We start from the raw sequence: 21712 nt of genomic DNA, 5'->3' as shown, positions 1-21712 counted from the left end.
CAAATCAAAGTTAAAGCAATTACAATCTTATTCCATCCTTTCAAACGGCAACAGCTGTTTCCTTTGGTCAAAATTGCAGCATAATTGCACATGGTAGCATATGGTTATGGCTGATTAATCCTACTGGGGGTGAAGGCCCCATTATTCCTGGATAGGATGAGTAAATAGGCAGCAGAACCAAATGTTGGATGGAAGCGTAATGGGATGGCGAAATAGGGAATGAGCCTTTGATGAGATGTCTGTTAAAGATTGTCAGAGTTGATCAGACCCTCTACCATCCCCTTATAAACTGCTAAAACCTTTCTGGTTGTCATCCAGGTTCTCCAACATGGAATCATGACACTATTGCCAAACTATGCAGAAAATACTGCCAGTTTAACATGAATTTCTATTCAGTCAAAAATTAATGGCTTGAGAAATGTAGAAATTAATGTCCCTTTACGATTTCAGTTGACATTTTCTGTGTATGTCACTCCAGAGCAACTTAAAACTCAAGTAAATCCCAGTGTGTTGCAACATTTCAGAGGTGTGAGTGTTAAGACAGCTTACTGCTCTGTTGGTATAAACTGACCAACATTTCTCTACACAGCTACAATTATAAAACACTCTGTCACACTAAACACCTCCCAAAAGGGACAATTACAGAGTTCAGAGGTGGTTTCTAAAGCCACTAGTCATTCTCATCACAAAATGCCTGGCAATCTAAAGCTTACTCACATTTCCATCTCACCAAATGAGGGATCATGATGGTAAACAAGTCTTGAGTGATGCTTCCCATTTGCATGCTTTAGTATGCCTGATATTCCACCTAAAGGGTGAAGTTTGCAATTGAATTCTGAGTAATGCTGAGGTCAGTTTTGAGACACTGAAACATAACTGTGCAGTAGATTTGGTTTAATGACATTACAAACTGGCACATGACCACTGAGAACCACTAGTAAATATTTTTCCTACAATTAAATAATCTAAAAAATACCTAGTACTGTATTTGTGCTTATAGTTGTAGCAAAAGGTATAGTTCTTTATGCGTGCTGCCAGTCAGCAGTGTATCATGGCAGAAAATTGCAGTCGCCCAAAATTCTTCGCCTGATTTAATCATACAAATTCAGCTGTCTGGAACTATTTCTGACAGCAACCCATCTCCAAAAAAATCCAGTACTGGATACCAGGTGTGTGAGATGTTTGAGAGACCTTTCACTCTTTTTTAGCTCACCCAAACACGTTTGGCCACAACCTACAAAAGTTGTCATGCCTGTTAGTGAAATAAACAGTCTACTACAGTCTTAAAGATGATAAAATTAATATCTATGTAACTTGAAGTGTTACTTTAAAAGAGCAGAACAACAGAAAGGAAAATACTGAATATTACTACAATTAGCAACTGATTATCTTTATGTTTTTGTTTTTACTTAGGTCTTCTATTATTTGCACATCTGTGCAGGCTGCTATCTTTCTAATGGCTTAGCTTTAATTGACTCAAAATTTTTCTTTAATACATTAGATTCAATTTGAAATTTGATATTGTAGTTGATTCTGATTTAAAATCAGTGTCAGACATTAAACACTTGAAACTGTTTTCTCCTTATGTACTATGCCTAGCAAAAGTACTCATATCCCTTGACCTTTCTCACATTTTATGATGTTAAAAACACTAACTTCTAAGCTTCTTATTTGTATTATTAACTACAGACCAACAGAAGTAGCACATTTTTGTAAAAGGAATACAGTACATGTTTTTTCAATGTTTTTTTTTTTAAATAGAAATCTGAAAAGTATAGAATGCATTTGTGTTCAGGCCCCCTTCACTCTGATAAATCTAAATATAATCTACTTTAACCAATTGCCTTTAAAAGCCCGCTATCTAGTAAATACAGTTCAACTGTGTGCAATAAGATCTCAGAATAAATGCAGGTGTTCGGTGAAGGCCTTAGAGCTCTGCTTGTTGATTAGTTCATTAGTGAACAAACAGCATCATGAAGACCAAGGAACACAGCAGACAGGCCAAGGATAACGTTGTGGGGAAGTTTAAAGTAGGACTAGGTTCTTAAACAATAAGCTTCAACCTCTTACAGACCACTATTTTATCAAATATCCAAAAATGGAAACTGTATCGAACAACAGCAAACCTACCAAGACATGGATATCCAACTAAACTGAAAGGCCAGGCAATAATTACAAAAGTAGCTAGTAGGTCTGATATAACTACAGGTCCTTCTCAAAAAATTAGCATATTGTGATAAAGTTCATTATTTTCCATAATGTAATGATGCAAATTTAACATTCATATATTTTAGATTCATTGCACACTAACTGGAATATTTCAGGTCTTTCATTGTCTTAATACGGATGATTTTGGCATACAGCTCATGAAAACTCAAAATTCCTATCTCACAAAATTAGCATATTTCATCCGACCAATAAAAGAAAAGTGTTTTTAATACAAAAAACGTCAACCTTCAAATAATCATGTACAGTTATGCACTCAATACTTGGTCGGGAATCCTTTGGCAGAAATGACTGCTTCAATGCGGCGTGGCATGGAGGCAATCAGCCTGTGGCACTGCTGAGGTCTTATGGAGGCCCAGGATGCTTCGATAGCGGCCTTTAGCTCATCCAGAGTGTTGGGTCTTGAGTCTCTCAACGTTCTCTTCACAATATCCCACAGATTCTCTATGGGGTTCAGGTCAGGAGAGTTGGCAGGCCAATTGAGCACAGTGATACCATGGTCAGTAAACCATTTACCAGTGGTTTTGGCACTGTGAGCAGGTGCCAGGTCGTGCTGAAAAATGAAATCTTCATCTCCATAAAGCTTTTCAGCAGATGGAAGCATGAAGTGCTCCAAAATCTCCTGATAGCTAGCTGCATTGACCCTGCCCTTGATAAAACACAGTGGACCAACACCAGCAGCTGACACGGCACCCCAGACCATCACTGACTGTGGGTACTTGACACTGGACTTCCGGCATTTTGGCATTTACTTCTCCCCAGTCTTCCTCCAGACTTTGGCACCTTGATTTCCGAATGACATGCAGAATTTGCTTTCATCCGAAAAAAGTACTTTGGACCACTGAGCAACAGTCCAGTGCTGCTTCTCTGTAGCCCAGGACTGGGGAATGCGGCACCTGTAGCCCATTTCCTGCACACGCCTGTGCACGGTGGCTCTGGATGTTTCTACTCCAGACTCAGTCCACTGCTTCCGCAGGTCCCCCAAGGTCTGGAATCGGCCCTTCTCCACAATCTTCCTCAGGGTCCGGTCACCTCTTCTCGTTGTGCAGCGTTTTCTGCCACACTTTTTCCTTCCCACAGACTTCCCACTTAGGTGCCTTGATACAGCACTCTGGGAACAGCCTATTCGTTCAGAAATGTCTTTCTGTGTCTTACCCTCTTGCTTGAGGGTGTCAATAGTGGCCTTCTGGACAGCAGTCAGGTCGGCAGTCTTACCCATGATTGGGGTTTTGAGTGATGAACCAGGCTGGGAGTTTTAAAGGCCTCAGGAATCTTTTGCAGGTGTTTAGAGTTAACTCGTTGATTCAGATGATTAGGTTCATAGCTCGTTTAGAGAGCCTTTTAATGATATGCTAATTTTGTGAGATAGGAATTTTGGGTTTTCATGAGCTGTATGCCAAAATCATCCGTATTAAGACAATAAAAGACCTGAAATATTTCAGTTAGTGTGCAATGAATCTAAAATATATGAATGTTAAATTTTCATCATGACATTATGGAAAATAATGAACTTTATCACAATATGCTAATTTTTTGAGAAGGACCTGTATATCTGCAAAGAAAGTTCAGGTGGGAAAATCTATTAACAGGAAACGTATGAGTCATTCACTCCAAAATATGGCCTTTCTGACAGAGATGGGAGTAAAAAAAGGAATTGTTCACCTTGAACCCACTATTCTCACAGTAAAACATAGTAGTGACAACATCATGATGTAGAGATGCCTATCCTGACCAGGTACACTAAAACTGCACACAGCTAATGGAAAGAAAGATAAATGGGGCTACATACAGGCTTCATGAAAGAGAACCTTCAAGCAGGACAACATCCCTAAAAATACTGCTAGAGCAACAAAGGAATGGTTTTGATCAAAGCATATTCATAGGTTGGCCAAGTCCAAGTCAAGACCTAAATTCAATTGAGAAATTGAAAGCTGGGTTGTTAAAACAGGTGCACTACGTGCAGAGGTTAGTCCTCAATTCAGCTGTCCTGGGTATGATTCCCAGTCTCGGGCCATTTGCCGCATGCCTTCTTCTTCACTCCCGACCATATTTCCTGTAGAATCGCTGTTAAATAAAGGCCACGAGTGCCAAAAGATCCAATTGAGAATTTGTGGCAAAACTTGAAAACTGATGTGCACCAACAATTGCCATCAAACTTGACTGAGTTTCATCTATTTTTTTATTATTATTTAAAACTACCGTATTTTCCGCACTATAAGGCGCACTTAAAAACCATGAATTTTCCCAAAAAATGACAGTGCACCTTGTAATCCGGAGCGCCTTATATATGGATCAATTGGTTAATTGGTTGATCCATACTGGTTGTACACGGCGCTCTGTCAAAATGTTTCAGTACGACTGGTAAACTACAAAGCCGCACCGCTTGCAGCATTACGGCTACCGTAGTCAGGGGCGTCGCCGAAGTAATAGCGGTAAACACCTGTACTGTGCTTACTCCTAGTCTAACACCACTTGTGTGTGTATAACGTTTGAATGTACTGTTGCAGGAATTGCCTGAACTATATGTGATTAGAAGCTCAGTGTGTGGGGTGTATGTTTCGTGTGTATGTATGGAAGATGTTGACATTACTCCTCCGGACAAAGGTGGCGCTGTGTGCTGTCGTGGCTGAGAATCAAGAGTGAAGGTGTGACGTCGGTATTATTGTGTGTGGTGTGGGTAGAGACGGCGACCGGAGCAGCGGTGTATGAGTCTGTAAGCCCTGTGTTTTTACGTGCTGCAAAGTCATTAAAAAGAACCCCGAATCTCGTCAACAACTCAGTGTTTTGATGCCGTTTCTTCATGCTCAACTCAGCAACGTATGAGTGAGGGAGTTAACCCCGAGGAAACTAGTAACTTCGGCCCTGGAGAAAGCGTCTCCCCTGTGTCATCAGACTACGGTCAGGGGACAGAAACAGGAAAGGTTAACAGTACTAACGTTTGATTTAGTGCATCAAACTGTTTCTTTTACGTGTTTACTGAATCAGGGAAAAGTTCCCTTTCACGTTTTAACTAACGTTTGATTTCAACTTCAACTTCATAGACTCCAATGCATTCCTAACATGCGGTTGGCTCTATTCAATAGAATTCTATGTAGAGGAGACCTTACCATGGGAGTGAATGGAGTTATCAGAACGCTGGTTTGTAGTGTATTAATAAAGTTTGACTGACTGTTTTGTTGACATTCTCTTTAGCACAGCTCCATCTAGTGGATGCATAACGCAACCCCAGTCAAACGTTTGACTGCAGTAGCTTCTATTCTATGCGTCTTATAATCCGGTGCGCCCTATATATGAAAAAAGTTCTAAAATAGGCCATTCATTGAAGGTGCGCCTTATAATCCGGTGCGCCTTATAGTGCGGAAAATACGGTATGTATAATTGTCCTTCCATGTTAAAATTATGACTACTGTTAGAATTTCATACTAGCCAACACCTAATATGTCTACAATAAAACACCGCAATAGATTATAAATTGTCAGCCTCAATATATTACTTGCCAACCACAACCAATTTTTATGGTTGAATCTGTTGTTGGTTCAGGGCTACTGATATTCTCTGTAAAAAATTGCACACAATGCCTCCAGATTGATCAAATTTAGAACTGGTAGCATGCAGAACATTGGTTTGGCTTACCTCAACAAAATATATGTCACTCATAGTAATATGACAGTAAAAGTAAAATGCTCTGTATCCATGTACTTTTATGGTACGTTTATTAAAGTAACCTTGCAAGATTAGAGTAAAGGTACCCACAGAGAGCCAGTGTGTTTGCTCTGACTTGCACAGTTAGTACAATCCTTTTATACCACAGTCAGGAGATATCCAAAATTCACAAAACCAACAGTGAGAACTAGTTTCTCGGCAACTCAAATTAATGAGAACTAACTTTTTGTTCGTCTTTCCTGTGAGTTCCAACTAGAGTCTCACATGCACAATAAAATAAACATATAACATAACTTAACCTTAAGTTCACAGTTATAAGATTATGGAAGGCAAAATTGATATTGCATGAGATTTAAGCATAAACAAATTCTTCCATCACAGTCTTTAGAAAAGCTTTCTTTAAACAGCACAAAAGAAAGAGGTTATGGATGTACACAGATACAAGCTACAAATGGCACAGTACTCTCTGATAAGGTGATCCAGCTTGCCCCAGTAAATGAAAATGCCTTCGCAAATGATCAAACAAGCTGTTTAAGCACATGAGCAATCAGCAATCTGATCTATTTGGGTCAGGCTCCTAATTAGGATGTATGGCAGAGCATTAAAATCTGCTTTCACTACAAAAGTCCAAAGAGAAACAAAGGGATATTCTGTTTTTGGACTGACAAGAACCCCAGATTGTTTTCAGTACTGCTGGTCATTTACGAACTCTGACCCTTGTTGATCTCGGAGTACAGTGACAGTTCCCAGGAAGCCAGACTGACCTCTTTTCTCAGCCTCAGAGACCACATTAATATCTATGCAAAGACAAACAGGGCAGCTCTGGCAAACACTAACCAGACCCCTTTGTGTCATATTCCAGGCAGCAGAGTGTAAAAATGAGAGGAGTTTAAAAGAGGCTGTTCATGGCCAAGTTTGCCTAAGTACTTTAGTTCTCACTCTGGTCAAACACCCTGGGCTGCATCACGTTTAGGGGAAAAAAATAATTAACGATAAAATGGTGCAGTTTAAATCCATTCCTTTTAAATCAAACTGTCGTTTTGAAGTTACAGAAGTGGCGCTTCTGTGATCTGGACTGGTTGAAAATGTTAAGATCAAAGTTTAAAAAATGTACCATGAGTGCAAAAAAAAAAAACAAATCATATTGGCTTGCTGGGCAATGAGGGAATTTGGAATAAAATACAATCACTGTGCAGATAGATGTGGGATGGTAATGGTTATGTCTCAACACTGTTACCTTGCTGCACCCTCTGCAGAGCCAGGAGCTACTGGTGGCACCATTTATATATTTTATGACTAAGTTAAATGACATCATTTGTTGCAATAAAGTATAAGAAAATGACATATTTTTTATGGTACCTAGATAATGATAAGGTTCCTAGAAAAAGCCTTAACACCTAAAAAAGAAGCTACTACAAGAGTTAAATGTGGTGTTTTAACGCATTTATGCGATTCATATCACAAAGAGACGTTAATGGCATATTATTTTAATTCCAGCTTGTTTGGTTCTTAAGTCATACCTATAATCAGCTTTTCAATGAACTAAACAGAAATCCCACTGACAGACTTTTTTAGGCAGGGTGATGGAGCAGCTGCTGAGATTGAGATCAGGTTGGCATTGATTGGTGGTTGGAGGGGGTAATGTTGACATGCTGCTTCAGGTCCCAGTGAAACATGCAATACAATAAATACAATTAGTCCACCCACAGAGGCTTGTATTTGAAAGGATGTCAGATGTCATGAAGCACACTGTTTATTTTAGAAATGTAAGATTTCTTTTGTAAGAGTGTGTAAATCTGAAGGCCAAAATTCACTTTAGCGTGGAAACTTTGCTGATTATGTTACTAAATCATACAGTTAGAAATGCTACTAACAGCCACAAGTGGACCAAATTAGCATAATAAAATTAGAACGCAGATTGGAGTGGTTTCCAACTACCATGTCACATGTTTAAAAAGTCAGTTTCAAAATCGTACTATTCCTGCTTCCTTAAACCTTTTCAAGAAGGAATTAGTTTTTTCCTGGTTGTATGGAGTTGTAGAGTAGCACTACCTCTCCTCTGCCTGTTGCAGTAAGCTATCAGTCGGCTCTATTGTCTAAGATTGGGGGGCTGGATTAAACCTCTGTTTTAGCAAAGGAAAGGAAAGAAATGGGCCATTTTCTATTTTAGAGTAGTTCTATTGTAAAACAAGCGTTTGGCATCAAGCTCTGAGCCATGTATGGAGGTCTGTCAGTAAAATAAACAACTTACTGCAAGGTTCAAAACTGATGCAGATTGTCATTATTTGAGGTTTTTCTGGATCAAAATTGCAACTGGACAGAGGCAGAGGCATGATGAGAATATATTTTAATGACAAAAGTGAAAAACTTACAGGAAAATCTGGCCAGGAACCATGGAGGCAGCAACACAGAATCCAGCAGCAAGGAAACAAAAACCTGGAACTTAAATACTGGTCTTCATGTAGTAACCTACATGAAGACCAGGTGAGCATAATTGATGGAATGCAGAGGAGCTGAGGGAAAAACTAAAAACTAAACAGGGAACTGAGGAATGGCAGACTAATGAGCACAAAATAGACCTAAATACAAACATAGGTGAGAACAAAAACACAAAAGCTGTGGATCACAGATAACCATTGTAAATAACTAGCTAACTCAGAAAATTAACCAAGAAAGCAGACTTTGCACAGTAAAAAAAGACATGAATAGCAGCAGGATTTAAATTAGTACAAAGAAAAAACAGGTTGATTTTGAACTCTTTCTATCTTGTAATAGAATGTGTGAAAAATGAATGAGCTGTGTTTAAACTTTACAGCAATCAGTTGTTAACTCATGTGGTCTTCAGATTCTTTCATCCTGAGGCTTTGCCTCTGGCCTGAGCCAAACTAAGCAGAAAATAGACATCAGTCAAGTGATTAAAGAACAAACATAGGAAATGTGTCAGATGAAGAGCATGTATATTTCTACATCAAGATGAGAATGTCACTGAGAATCTGTCAATCTGTCACCCTCCTCCTTCCTCTTCTTCCTCCGTCTCTCTGTCACATAATCACACTCTTGCCAAGTGAGGTTTTTTGCTCTGACAGTTCTGTAGTTAAAATCTATCTTTCATGAAAGTGTTCACCATTGTTTCATGTAATCAACCTTCATTTTATTTAAAAGCACATAGATGAAAACATACCAAATTTGCCACGGAGTTGGCACATTGCATTTGCCAGAGTTCATCCAATCAATTTCCATGTGTCAGTTGGTGCCTTTAACACACACTGGACACATCTTGCTGAATTGCACCGAAACAGAACAGATTATTAGATTTCAGCGGAGGATAGTTTAATCACTAGATTCCATACTTTGGAATAGAACAGGTTTTATACGTTTTTGTAAATATTAGTGGGGTGTTTTTTGACATGTCTGTCACCACCGATAAGCTAAGAAATTGTCTGTTCTTTTTCAGTGTGTCTTCACACAACTTTTCACAACCTACACAATCTATCAGCTATGGTATGAACGCCCCTGCTCCTGCTTCGAATTCTCACTAACAATGCCAAGCTGCACCACAAGTCCCGGGTCATTGATTCACTTGTAAGACCCAAACATGCTGCCACCATAATAATAAAGCAACACAACCTTGCTATGGAGGTTCTGTGCATACTCAAGAAACTGCCATGCTCAATCTGGCCTGAAGGAGAGTCAGTTGTGTTGCTATTCTACGAAGATCATCTGCATTCTAGTTAGTTTTTGTCTTAGGCTAATGTCCTTTCACTGTGAAGGCATTCTTAATTTCAAATCGTCAAGGAGATATGCCAAGAGTATATTTGTATATTTACTGTTAAGTATTCCAAACAGTGATGAACTGATCTGGTTTTCTGATTTATAGGTTTTTGTAAAGCTTTGTCATGGCCATGTCAATTTTGGCCGATTCGAATCCGTCTTTACGAACAACACGATAAGTTATGAGAACACCAATCAAAGCATTTTTTCCACGCCTTCCTTCTATGAGCACTCAATTATTCACACCACTGGAAAAGTTATGAAACCCCTGCGATTTAGTTTAGTTTCTCTGGTTTTACTTATATGGGTATGTATTTGAGAAAAAATAATAATAATAATTACTGAAAACAGTTCTCACAAATTCAAAATAGAAATGTCTATTTTGCTTTACTGTTTAAGAGAATTGCATTTGTTTACAATTAAGCAAACACTTTTTCAGACTTAAATTAATAGCAAACTACTAATGGTTTAACTTAGAAAGAGCTCAGAAATCTGTATTTAGTGGAATAACGCTGAATTCCAAACACAGTGCACATGCTCCTTGTCATGCCTTCCACCAGTCTTTCACATTGCTGTTTGGTTCAGGTGATCAACTAATCAGTATCTGATTAAGTAATGAGTAGGAATTCAACAGATATCGGAAACCAAACATGCAGAGATGCTTAGTTCAACAAACGTGAAGTCAGGCTGACTGTGAGATAGAACAGGGTTTTACTCTTCTAAGCAAAGAAAAAATTATTACAGCTGCCAACTGTAACTGTATGCCGTTGGTATCTTATACTGGTGACTAGCATTAGTAAAACACCCTCCCTAAAGATTGCAGATCTGTACCCGAAACACTACAATTTTAAAAAGGAAGTCAACATTTCCAGATGCATTATGATCCATGAATGGCATGAGCTAAGAGCTCAAATGTATATAACAAGACACCTTTGCTGTTTCTGTTCAGTCTTCCAGTTATCTACTATATGTTTCTCTCACACTTTTGCAGCCTAAATGATCTGCCAAAAAAATACGGTTTCTTTATAGGTAACATCTCTATGCTTCCTTTGACTTTACTTTTAAACAACCTTACTGATACAGAGAATATCTAACTTTAAGCTTTCTTAATCTAGTCAGAGCTTTCATGCTAACAAGTGTTCTTGTCGGCACGACATCGTGGCACTTGTGTATTGTACCTTCACTAATTATAAAAAGAAAAATCTGATTCTTGAGTTTACAAATGGCCAGTCAGCAGTCAGGGCCAGTCAAGCAGAAAATGGACAGCCAAAGTTTTTAGACCTCTCTGTTTTTGAATGTAACTCCTGGGCAGCTATTAAAATTTGAATTTATCTCTGAATGTGTATTTAAATGTAGGGACAGCGAAACAGCCTCAATTGAACGTACTCTTAGTTGCCTACATTAATTCTTATTGGAAACTGAGATCAATAAAAATCGGTTCCACTTCCAAGAGCTTTCGAATTGCTTTCCAGTGACAAAAAATAATAAAGATTTTCTGTGGATTTGTTACTATACAGACCTTGGGTGAAAAAAATCATCCCATTGAATGCAGCACGGTGAAACTGTGGACAAACCTCTGGAAAATCTATCACTGGACTTTGACCATTAATTTTTCTGCCAGCACTGAATACTAAAAACGATACGATGTGACCTTTTGCCAAAGATCTAGGACAGACTCAACCCCCCTGCCTCTTTTTTTTTCTATTTCTGAAAATCATTCCACAGCACACAGCTGCTACGAGGAAACGACATCTCAAGTCTGTCAATTAGGATGACTGACAAATCAGGACATTTGTAGTCTGGAGACATCCTCTCACCCCTGTCTTCACAAATCATTCATAGTCTAACATCGATGGGATCTTTTTCAGAGGCTTCTCTTACATTCACTTTGCCCATTTTCACTCATATTAAACATCAATAGTGGCATTAAGGTTTACCAGAAAACTATCTAACTAACTAATTTGTGTTTAAGATGCCACTTCAAGCAAACTCAGTCCTTCAGACGTATTCTTAGTCATACAGTGATAAATCTAGAGACTGGCTTCAACAACTTGTATACAGCCAATCAGTCAATACCCAATGATGATATCAGTGGTTGAAACCTTGATATCACAATTTACTATTGCAACAACCGTTGTGGGTGGACTGAGTGGGTTCACTCTGCTCCTATCAGACCACCAAGTTACACAGCTAGAAGTCATAAAGAAGGGAGATTTAAGAGTTTATGTTTTAAATAAAAAAGAAAAGTGTTTGCCAACAGCAGGAAGTATGATCCTAAATAGGGAATGACCTGTCAGAGTGACAATGGTCGAGGAGGGTTTTACTGGCTTATATGAGAGTGCCATCTAGCCAATATGAATTTTTGATGTGTTGCTACTAGAGATAAATAATCCCAGTGCACCTAAGATATATCAATTTCCAATTTTCTTTCAGATCTTACCAACTCCAAGCAATTTTTTTTTCTATTTGCTATAACAAATGAAAGAAAAAGGTATGCAGCAGGTTCTTTAGTAGAGGGAATAGTTTTGAAAATGAAGGAATTACAAGATTATCCCCATTTCCCCATTATATTGCTCTGATTTTTATTAAACTCAAGAAAGTGTCCTAGAGTACAGTACTGTTGGTTGTTTTTACAGTACTGTTTTGAGGTTTTTATGGATTTCAGAAACTTGTGGCAGACATTAACGAAAAACAAAGAAAATGCATATTTTTCAGTATCTGACCTGCTGATCACAGTTTAAAGTCAATCAAGGAAAACTGGTTTATCTCTTGCTATGTAACTGGTGCAGGGGTAGTTTTATGCAATCAAAAGAACATCTGGGTACAGACATTGCAAACTATCTTAGCCTATAAATGGCAATACAGAGTATGGCATTTGTCAAAACTTAACCACTTGTCTCTATACAAAAAAATAAATTTATATTCAAAAACATTACATTTCATGACTCTAGCTTTAGGATATAACTTGAAAATTTCAACAAGCAAGAAATACACATTGCAGCACTGAGCAACCAAACAGTTAGAAAGTGACACCCGTACCTCCTTCATAATGAATGGAACGAATATTTCTGGCAAAATGCCTGCCAAGAAATGTTCTCTTTTGCTGTCAAAAGTTCATTTAAAAAATCCTATATAGGTGAAACAGGCTGTTGAAGTCATGATGACTGTGAAATACAGAGCTTTTATTAATATCTTGACTTTCTCTGCAGAGATTCAGGTTTATTGCTATTTTTCTAAAGAGATGATTAGACATTCAGACTTTTTTTATTTCACTTTTTGATTAAGCTAAAGCTCTTTGAGCAGTCCTCTTTATTTGACTGCTTTAATTTGAAAAAGCACATTAAGGAAAAAATGTCATCAACATTGCTTCTTTTGGAAATGTTGCTTGTCTGAAAGTGCCACACAGGGAACACCCATGCATACCTTTGATTATGTGCCTTATTTTTTTGTGATAAGAATTAATTAAAATTTGCATTCTTTTGAAATAGGTTCACCCAGACTGCATGCATTTCATTCCATGGTGTATTTTTCTATGCAAAGGCCAGAAAAGACCACCAATTTGAACATTTTCTCATCCTCTTAATGGCATAAAAGTAAGTTATTTTAAATGTCACACCTTCTGACAGAAAGACGACTTCAACAAAGCTCCAATCAAAATTAAGGTAAGCTTCAACATGTCTACCTAGATCAGCGGGATATAAGAGATTTAGAAGCACGGGCATGGTAGGATAACAGAATCCTCTATTTCATTTCCAGGATTCTACATATCAGGATGATCATACATGTGAGCAAGTGTAAAAAGCCGATTCCATGCTGTCATCCTTCAATGCTGAAAGAGGAAGCCAAAATGGAAATGGTATGTGTATAAATCTAAGTATACCCTTGCTGCTTCCAGGGCATTTTGGAGAGAAAGAAGGACCCAGATGTTGTTCAAATGAATTTGAAAAACTGCAAAAAGTGTTTATCGGCAATTGTGACCACTTATATTAAAAGCTGAAGTTTTGTCATTTTGCGGCTTTGGAACACAATGCCAAAAAGACATCAGCAATTGTCTTAGGGAAGCAGTTGTTGCTGCTTATCAATTTAAGAAGGGTTTTAAGTAGAGATGCCCTGATTAGCATTTTGTGGCCAATTTTCAAGATACTGATTCCAGTTTCTTTCTAACTATAACATAAGAAAACAGGAAATGAGTGGTAATTAATTATTGATGTTAAGAGCAGAGGGACTGTTACACTGTGTGTATAAGCAACTGCTGTAAAGCAATTTTACTGATCTTTAAAAGCAAAGACAATTTTATTATGTAGCTTAGCATCTGTTTTAGTGTGTATTTCTTAGAGAATAAAGACCCTTGCTTTACTTGAGATTTCTTCCAAGCCATCAACATGTCATATAAAAAATTGTTTTTGTTTAAATAGCTTCTTACATTTGTGCGCTTCATTTTGAAGCACCTTGCTGATAATAAAAAATAACACAAAGTTTGAATTTTCTACATTAAAAAAACACAATCAAACCAAAGTATGTTGTTGCTCAGGCAACCTGATAGTGCTAGTCAGCAGTCAGAGCTGATCGAACTGAAAATCAACCAATTCAATTCAGTTTTATTTATACAGCGCAAATTCACAACACATGTAGTCTCAAGGCACTTCACAAAGTCAATTTAATTGAATCACACAGATTTCAAGTCAGGTAAATACATTCCAATTAATCCTAACAATCGCACAGTGCAGTCAGATTCAGTTATTTATTCAAATTGGTTAAAAGTTTTTCTGTCTAAGGAAACACACCAGATTGCATCGAGTCAGTGACTTGTAGCAGTCACTCCTCCTGGATGAGCATGTAGTGACAGTGGACAGTCACTGGCGTTGACTTTGCAGCACCCCCTGATACTGAGTATGCATCGACAGTTACTACATGCATGCTGACACCAAACTACATATCTCTCTCTCATCTCTAGTTATAAGGCAATTTTTAAACAATTTCAAATACATCATTCTACAAGGAAAAAGATTATTGAAAAATAATGAGTCGCCAATTTTCCCATGACTGGACATTCCAGCAAATTTGCCCCAATGCAAGATGATGCAAATCTCAGAGAGATAATTAAAGACATCCGACGGACCTCAGTTAGCCTCTGTTAGCATATCAAATGTTAAACTTCATGAAAAGTTAGAGACTTTTGAAACAATGTCTTTTGGAAAGATGGGATCAGGGTGGAAATGTTTGGTCATAATTCCCTGCTCCAGTCTTGTGCTGATAAGTTGTATGTGGTTTTCTCCAAAACATATCATACTACATGTCAAAAAAGGTGGCGGAGGGGTAATGATTTTTTATTGTTTTGCAGCCATGAGACCTCGGCAACTTGCAGCCATTAGGTCAACAATTTCTCTGTAAATAAAATTATTTTAGTCAAACGTCAGGCCAAAATTTCTTTACAACGCATGCGACACTAATAAATTCATACAGTAAAAGACTTCTGATTTCTCTACTAAAGGTGGTTCTACACCACATATTGAATCATGTGATGTATTACGTTTTTCATAAAGTTTTTTTTTGCTATCATTTGGAATCTTGTGTATTTGTATAATTGAGGGTAGATTTAAATAACTGTGTAACCTGTAAAAGACTGTATTATTTTTTATTATGCACTATAACTGCACTTTCTATTAAATGTGACTGTGTATTGCCAACTTGACAGTTCAATAGTGACCTCCCCTGCTCTAAGATCCAAAATAGATTTATCAGAAAAGACAAAACCAGCAGGTGAGCCTGGTATTGTCTTGATTTGAACTCATCAAAAGAACTAAGAGACACCAAACAGACATATAGCTATCACTTTTAGACGATGCACATTTTAAGGAAAACTAAAGGTTGTGCTTGTGTGTCAGAAACGAGTCAGAATGTTTAGGCATTAAAGGATCTTTGTTTGAAGCATGAAATACTTTATGAATCTTGATTTGAACATCTAAACTGCTGAGAGCTTGAATGTACATTTTCCAGCCATGAGACAGGTTCTAAAATATCTTTATCAGTGCAAAGACTTCTTTCCTCTTCCCTGCTGTGCACAATTATGATGAGTGACAAGATCCAACGTTAAGGCACAGAAGTTCATCTCTCTCTGCTCAACAAGCCCTAAAGGAAGACTTTAAAGCCCTTTGGTCTGACGAAGGCCATTCTCCCGTTGTTAAAAAGCTGTTTTAGTGGACTGGTCATTAAAACGTGGCGTGCAACAGCCAACACGTCCATCCAGAGGCATGCTACTCGCCTCATCATGTTCTTTAATCATAGAGAGAGCAGCCAACACCAGGGTCCCTTCCAACAAACTGCACTCTGAACGGTCTGAAGAGAGTCCAATTAAATCCTACATTTCTGACCCGGGAGCGACTATGTAATGGGATCTGAGAGCCACGGCTCGATGGACCGAACAGAAGGAAAGCGAGAGTGATTGGCAGTACTTCATCCCTGGCATGAGCAGTCACATTTGTGTCTTTCCACGCCCCTGCACAGCCAAACGAAAGCACACAGCAAAAGTCTAATACCCAGGCTACCACTGGGTGTAACATGTTCTTATTCAGCTTGCTTGGTTAAATAAGCATTCACAGGGAAAGAGAGCAGAAGACAGGCATACAGGAAGCAGGCAGCAAGTAGAGATATAGTTACAGAGTGGGAGAAAACAATAATGTCAGGACTCTTAATCCCTGGGACACACTAGTTATCAATCTCCTGTAAATGTCAGGCACCAGGATATGGCCTCATGAATGATGGATATCTTCCCTGTTTTTTTTTTTTCATCTTTTTCTACATTGTATTATTGAGTGAGCCACAGCAAGAGCTCAAAGTCTATCTTGAAAGGTAATACTCTCTCCTCACAGTCACAGCAACACTTGAATCCCAACTAACCAAATGGTGACTTGGAGGCAGAGAAAAGCAAACAAAAAAAAGGTTTTTAATCACACTGATGTCATATCATTGTCACCAGAATTGGTAAAGATTAGGGCTGCAATACATTGGGAAAAAAATTACATGATTGCTATGACAATATCACAGTTATCAACTCATATTTTTCACACTCTTCTTTTCATCCATCATGACCCGACCAATCTTCCGGAGCTTTACCATAATGGCCACTGAGATTTAGATCCAAGGAGGGTATAAAAAGCACTGAAAGGCCATCAAATTGAAAAAAATAATTTTTGCTAAGCAAAGTTTGAATACATGGCACCAGAAATATTTTCCCTTACTAAATACTGCATCAAAGCAGTCTTTTGCGATTGTGATATTGCATACATTGTATTTGAATTTTATGTACATACTGTAGTACAGATCTATCAAATGAGTGAAAGCAAGGCTGTACAAATGGACTCTGAATTCAGCATAATGTAGCAGTTAGGTGGAAGTGATTCACAGGTTGCCTCCACCGCAGGACATTTCAGTTCAACTTTGGTTATACACCATTTTGGTTTGGTAAATGGAATTAATGGAGGTAAAGATTACTTGTTGTTATGTGATGTTTAGTTACTTATACATTTATTGATTTTTTTATTGATTTATTGATGTATTTAATTTTTGTTTTACAACATTGGCTCATATCTGTATTTCTCATTTGGCCAGAGCTTTATTGGGGATTTATATGTTGGTAAGGGGGTGGCTACTTCGGGAAATGCGTTACTTACGTAACTTTGCATGGTGTACCCTCAAAGGCCACTTCATTAGGCACTCCTGTTCAATTAATTATCACAAGTAGTCAATTAGCCAATCAGTAGACAATTATATGGCAGCAACTTACAGGATGTCAAACTCCAGTCCTTGAGGGCTGGGGTCCTGCAAGTTTTAGGTGGCCTGTGCCTCACACCTGAATCAAATAATTAGGTCATTAGCAGGACCCTGTAGAACGTGTCTGGTGTATCGTGTCTGTGATTCAGGTGTATCGGACCAGGAACACATCTAAAAGTTGCAGGACACAGGCCCTTGAGGTCTGGAGTATGACACCTTTGTATTAAGACATCTTGACGTTGTGAAGATGTCTTTTGCTGGAGTTAAAAATGAGCATCAGAATTGGGGAAGAATGGGCTATAAATTAGTTTGAACGTGGCATGGTTGTTGGTGCAAAACAAACTAGTCTGAATATTTTAGAAACTGCTTATCTACTGGGATTTCCACGGCATCCCTCAGGGGTACAGATAATTGTAAGAGAAAATATCAATTAAGCAGGAGTAGTGAAAGAAAATTGTTGATGTCAGAGGAGAATAGGCAGACACATTCAAGATGACAGAAAGGCAAAGGTAGCTAAAATAGACATTCATTACAACCAAGGTATGCAAAATAGCATATCTGAATGCACAACATGTCATATCTTAAAGCAGATGGGCTCAGTATACAAGAAAGCACACCAGGAACCACTCTGGTCAGCTGAGCAAAGAGAACCAAGAACACAATTCACAAGCTCCCTAAAACTACAATAACAGATTGGATAGAATTTTCTTGGGCTGGTGAATCTCAATATCAGCTGCAACATTTATATAGTAGGTTCAGAATTCAGCATAAACAACATGAAAGAATGGATACATCTGGACTTTTATTACCAGTTTTGGCTAACTATTTTCTGATGCTGTGTCTATATGGACCAAAATCTCTGAGGAATGTTTCATCCATGCCTAAATTCTTGTTAAATTAAAGCAGTTCTAAAGCAAAAGGGGGTCCAACCCAGTACTTGCCAGGTGAACCTAACACAATTATCCCAAGTTCTAACAGCAAAAAAACATTCCCTTACAAAAATCGGGTTTGTTCAAGCAGGCAACTATTCAAAACAAAAACTGTGGTCATCACTGAATAGGATGTACATGGCTCTGGAGGGCTGCACGTTGGTGAAGTTGGTGTCTTGCAGCACGGAGGTCTGGGTTTCGAATCCCAGTCTGGTGTCTTTTGGCATAGAGTCTGCATGTTCTCCCTATGCATGAGAGGGTTTTCTCTGGGTATTCTGGCTTCCTCCCACAGTTCAAAAGCATGGCTGTTAGGTTAATTGGCCTCTCTAAATTGCCCATAGGTATGAGTGTGTGCATAGCTGTTTATCCTGTGTGTCTCTGTGATGCCCTTTGATGGACTGGTGAACTGTCTAGGGTATATCCCACCTGTTGCCCACTGGATATAAATTGCATTCCTGCAAGCTGTTAAGAAAATGGATGGAGCAGCTATAAGAGAGCAACCACAGGACCAATGATTCTGTTCTGAATTTTCTCTATGTTAAACTTGCACCCTACATGTAAACTGCAATATATTTTCCAAAATAAACGGTTCTGTTCATGTGCAAAAAAAGAAACACAATTTGTAATTTGTGACTGCTGCAAGTAAAAAAAAAAAATACAGATAAATATAGCCTAGAAAGTAACACCTTGCAGGGATGTGACAGCTGCTTTAGAGAAAATGTTGGCATCAGACTCCCCTCTCGCTCCGTTTCCCCAGTGTCTCCACTGGAATATTACAGGGATATTTGGAGGGATTTTGATCTAAGTCACTGTGTTTGTAGAGAAAGTAATACTAATCAGACCAACGAATTATTAAAATTCTTAAAATTGTGCATAATAACGTGGCTGCTGCATAATCATTCTTGGGAAAAAAATAATTTCCAGCGTTTTGGCGCTAATCGCTGCACATCCGTTTATATGCTGTGTAAAGTTTAGAATCCAGCGCTGAGGACTGATTAAGTAATTACCCCTTATGAATCTGCTTGGCCTTTTAATGAAACGTGGCTTTGCATTTGTTTTAAACAGAGAATATTGAAAAATTATACTGAAAAGAAAAATAGGTAGAAAAAAAAAACCTTTAAGAAGGTATGACTTGACCTCCAATGAAGTTTGGATACAGGTTACGTTCAGGTTATGAGGGATATAGTAAAAGTCTAAATATGTTTTTCAAGAGAAGTGTTTGAGGCAAGGAGATCATAGTGTGGGTGCAAAAAGCCAAAGAACAATGACAACATCAGAGCTCCTGCGTGTAAACAACAGAAAGAAAAAACAAACTTCCACATAAACACCCAGCAAAGCTGCGGGACGACACACAACAGCGGGGCCTGATCGGCACCGCTTCTTACCTTGGGCTGGCGTGGAGTGTATGAGAAAGGGGAGAAATAAAATCCATGTGGCGCGCCACATCGACCCGCTCCAGCGCTTCCCCAACATTGTTCCAAGCCGACCGTAGCGGACAACAAGTGCCAGGCGTGTTGGAGTCTGATTCCCCGATGCTGGAAACCCCGACGAGGCTCTCCTGCTGCAGCCCCGTGGGTCTCACTTCGCCTCGCTGTCCGTCGGAGCGCACCAACCAGAGCGCACGGAACGCGAACAGCAGCTGCTGCTGAAATTCGGTCAGACAGTCTGTTTGTTCTACAGTTCGAGTTCACTCCAATTCCACAGACTAGTGATGCTCAGGATGATGTTTCCTACTGACTGAGGGATCAAGTTCCAATTTCTATCTCTCTCTGCACCTGTAATGACTGATGGATCGCACACTTCCCTTCTCCTCACATCCACCAATTTCCTTCTTCCCTTTTCCTTTACACTCCAAACTTCAGCGGCTTACAGGAACTCCAAAGCAAAAATAAGACTTTTGTCCCCTGTCTTCTCCGAGGAGAAGCTGCAGAAAATGAGCCACGGACACACTCCTGTAAACTTCCTCTCCACCGCGCACTGTCAAGGTTGCCAGTTCAGTTTGACAACAGCGCTGACGAGAAGTTCCGCAGCTCTGGGAGCGGAGAATGAGGGAGGCTGCTGCTGGTGGAGGTGGTTGTGGCAAAGGCGGGGGGACTTCCGCGCAGTCATAGTATTGTAGTCTGTGCCAGGCAGCCGGTTCGTCTGTGTGTGTCGGATAGTGAGGAGGACGAGTCCGGGGTTCTTCATGAGGTAACAGTTGGATCTATAGCAGTGGCAGCGCAGCGCATGATGCCACCATGCGGTCAAGCGCAAAAGCACACCCCACCGTACAACTCAACATGTGCAGAACATTTTAAGGCTTTCCAGATCAAAGAAATGGTGAAACAAATGAAACTTTCCAAGCTGGCGATTTAGAATGGAACGATGGTATAGAGTAGTAAACCCCACAGTCATGACTTACCCTTTATTGATTCTGTTAAGTTGAATAACTATTTGAAAGGGACATGTTCTAAATACTAAGAGTGATTCTGTAAAAAACAGCATTCAAAGAGGTCATTATTATTTAAAGGCTATGTATCACTTTTCAGTCAGACTGGATGCAGGGAATCTGTAAACTTTGACTAGGTAGGCCATTCTAACACATTAACATGTAGAGCCATTGTCCTACATTTTTAAAATGTCGCCCTGGTTCACCTGAATCAAATGAGTGGTTCATTAGTAGGCCTATGCTTAACTTGATGACCCACCTCAGAATATATTCAGCCATTAATTCAGCTGTGTCTGAGCAGGAAATCATCAAAACATGCAGGACACAGGCTATTGAGGACTGGAATTGGCCATCCCCCAGTTAAATGTTTTTATTGCAACTCAGGCTGTATGTTTAGCGTCATTATCCAGCATGAAGGTGGATCTCTGTTTCATGTTTTTGCAGCTTTCTTGCAGTTTGTCCTTCAGAACGGTATTTAGCTCCACCCCAAACCCACAGACAGACTGCTTGATGTATTCAACATAAATTATTCAGTTGAGATTCTAGATTTATTAAAATAAATGGGGGGCACTTCACTTGTATAGTTACCCAGCAGCTACAGTACCTACAGTAGCATAATATGGCAACATTGCTTGTTTTAATTTAGCTAGCCTAAGTAAACAAGCAACAAGACCACACAAGCAACACACAAGAGCAGAGATGCACCATATGTGTCTAATAAGCACAAATATTTTGACAAAGACAGAGATGTTCCTTCCAAACAACATTTAAAGCTACTCTGTTCTTCATCATCAATAAATACACAGTCCAATAAATTAATCCACTAACTATTTTCTGAGGGATATTTTAAAGGGAGGAAAATAATCTTCTTTCAGCAGGTTCTTATGTTATTATCATGACAGAGCATGACAATCAGATTCGTTTG

At 38.9% G+C, this 21712-nt stretch overlaps 1 protein-coding gene across 1 annotated transcript in view; it reads right to left on the bottom strand.

Annotated features, from left to right (window-relative positions):
* The window catches only part of sdk2b (sidekick cell adhesion molecule 2b), a 543702-nt gene extending 522735 nt beyond the window's left edge, over nucleotides 1-20967 (bottom strand). Inside the window, exon 1 of the mRNA XM_047377275.1 lies at nucleotides 19745-20967. Coding sequence (XP_047233231.1) covers nucleotides 19745-19832 — 88 coding nt within the window. The 5' untranslated portion in view covers nucleotides 19833-20967. The remainder of the gene's footprint in view (nucleotides 1-19744) is intronic.
* Between the last annotated feature and the right edge of the window lie 745 nt (nucleotides 20968-21712).

This window comes from Girardinichthys multiradiatus, chromosome 10 (assembly GCF_021462225.1).
Source record: "Girardinichthys multiradiatus isolate DD_20200921_A chromosome 10, DD_fGirMul_XY1, whole genome shotgun sequence".
NCBI lineage: Eukaryota > Metazoa > Chordata > Actinopteri > Cyprinodontiformes > Goodeidae > Girardinichthys > Girardinichthys multiradiatus.
This window is presented reverse-complemented; position numbering and strand designations above follow the sequence as displayed.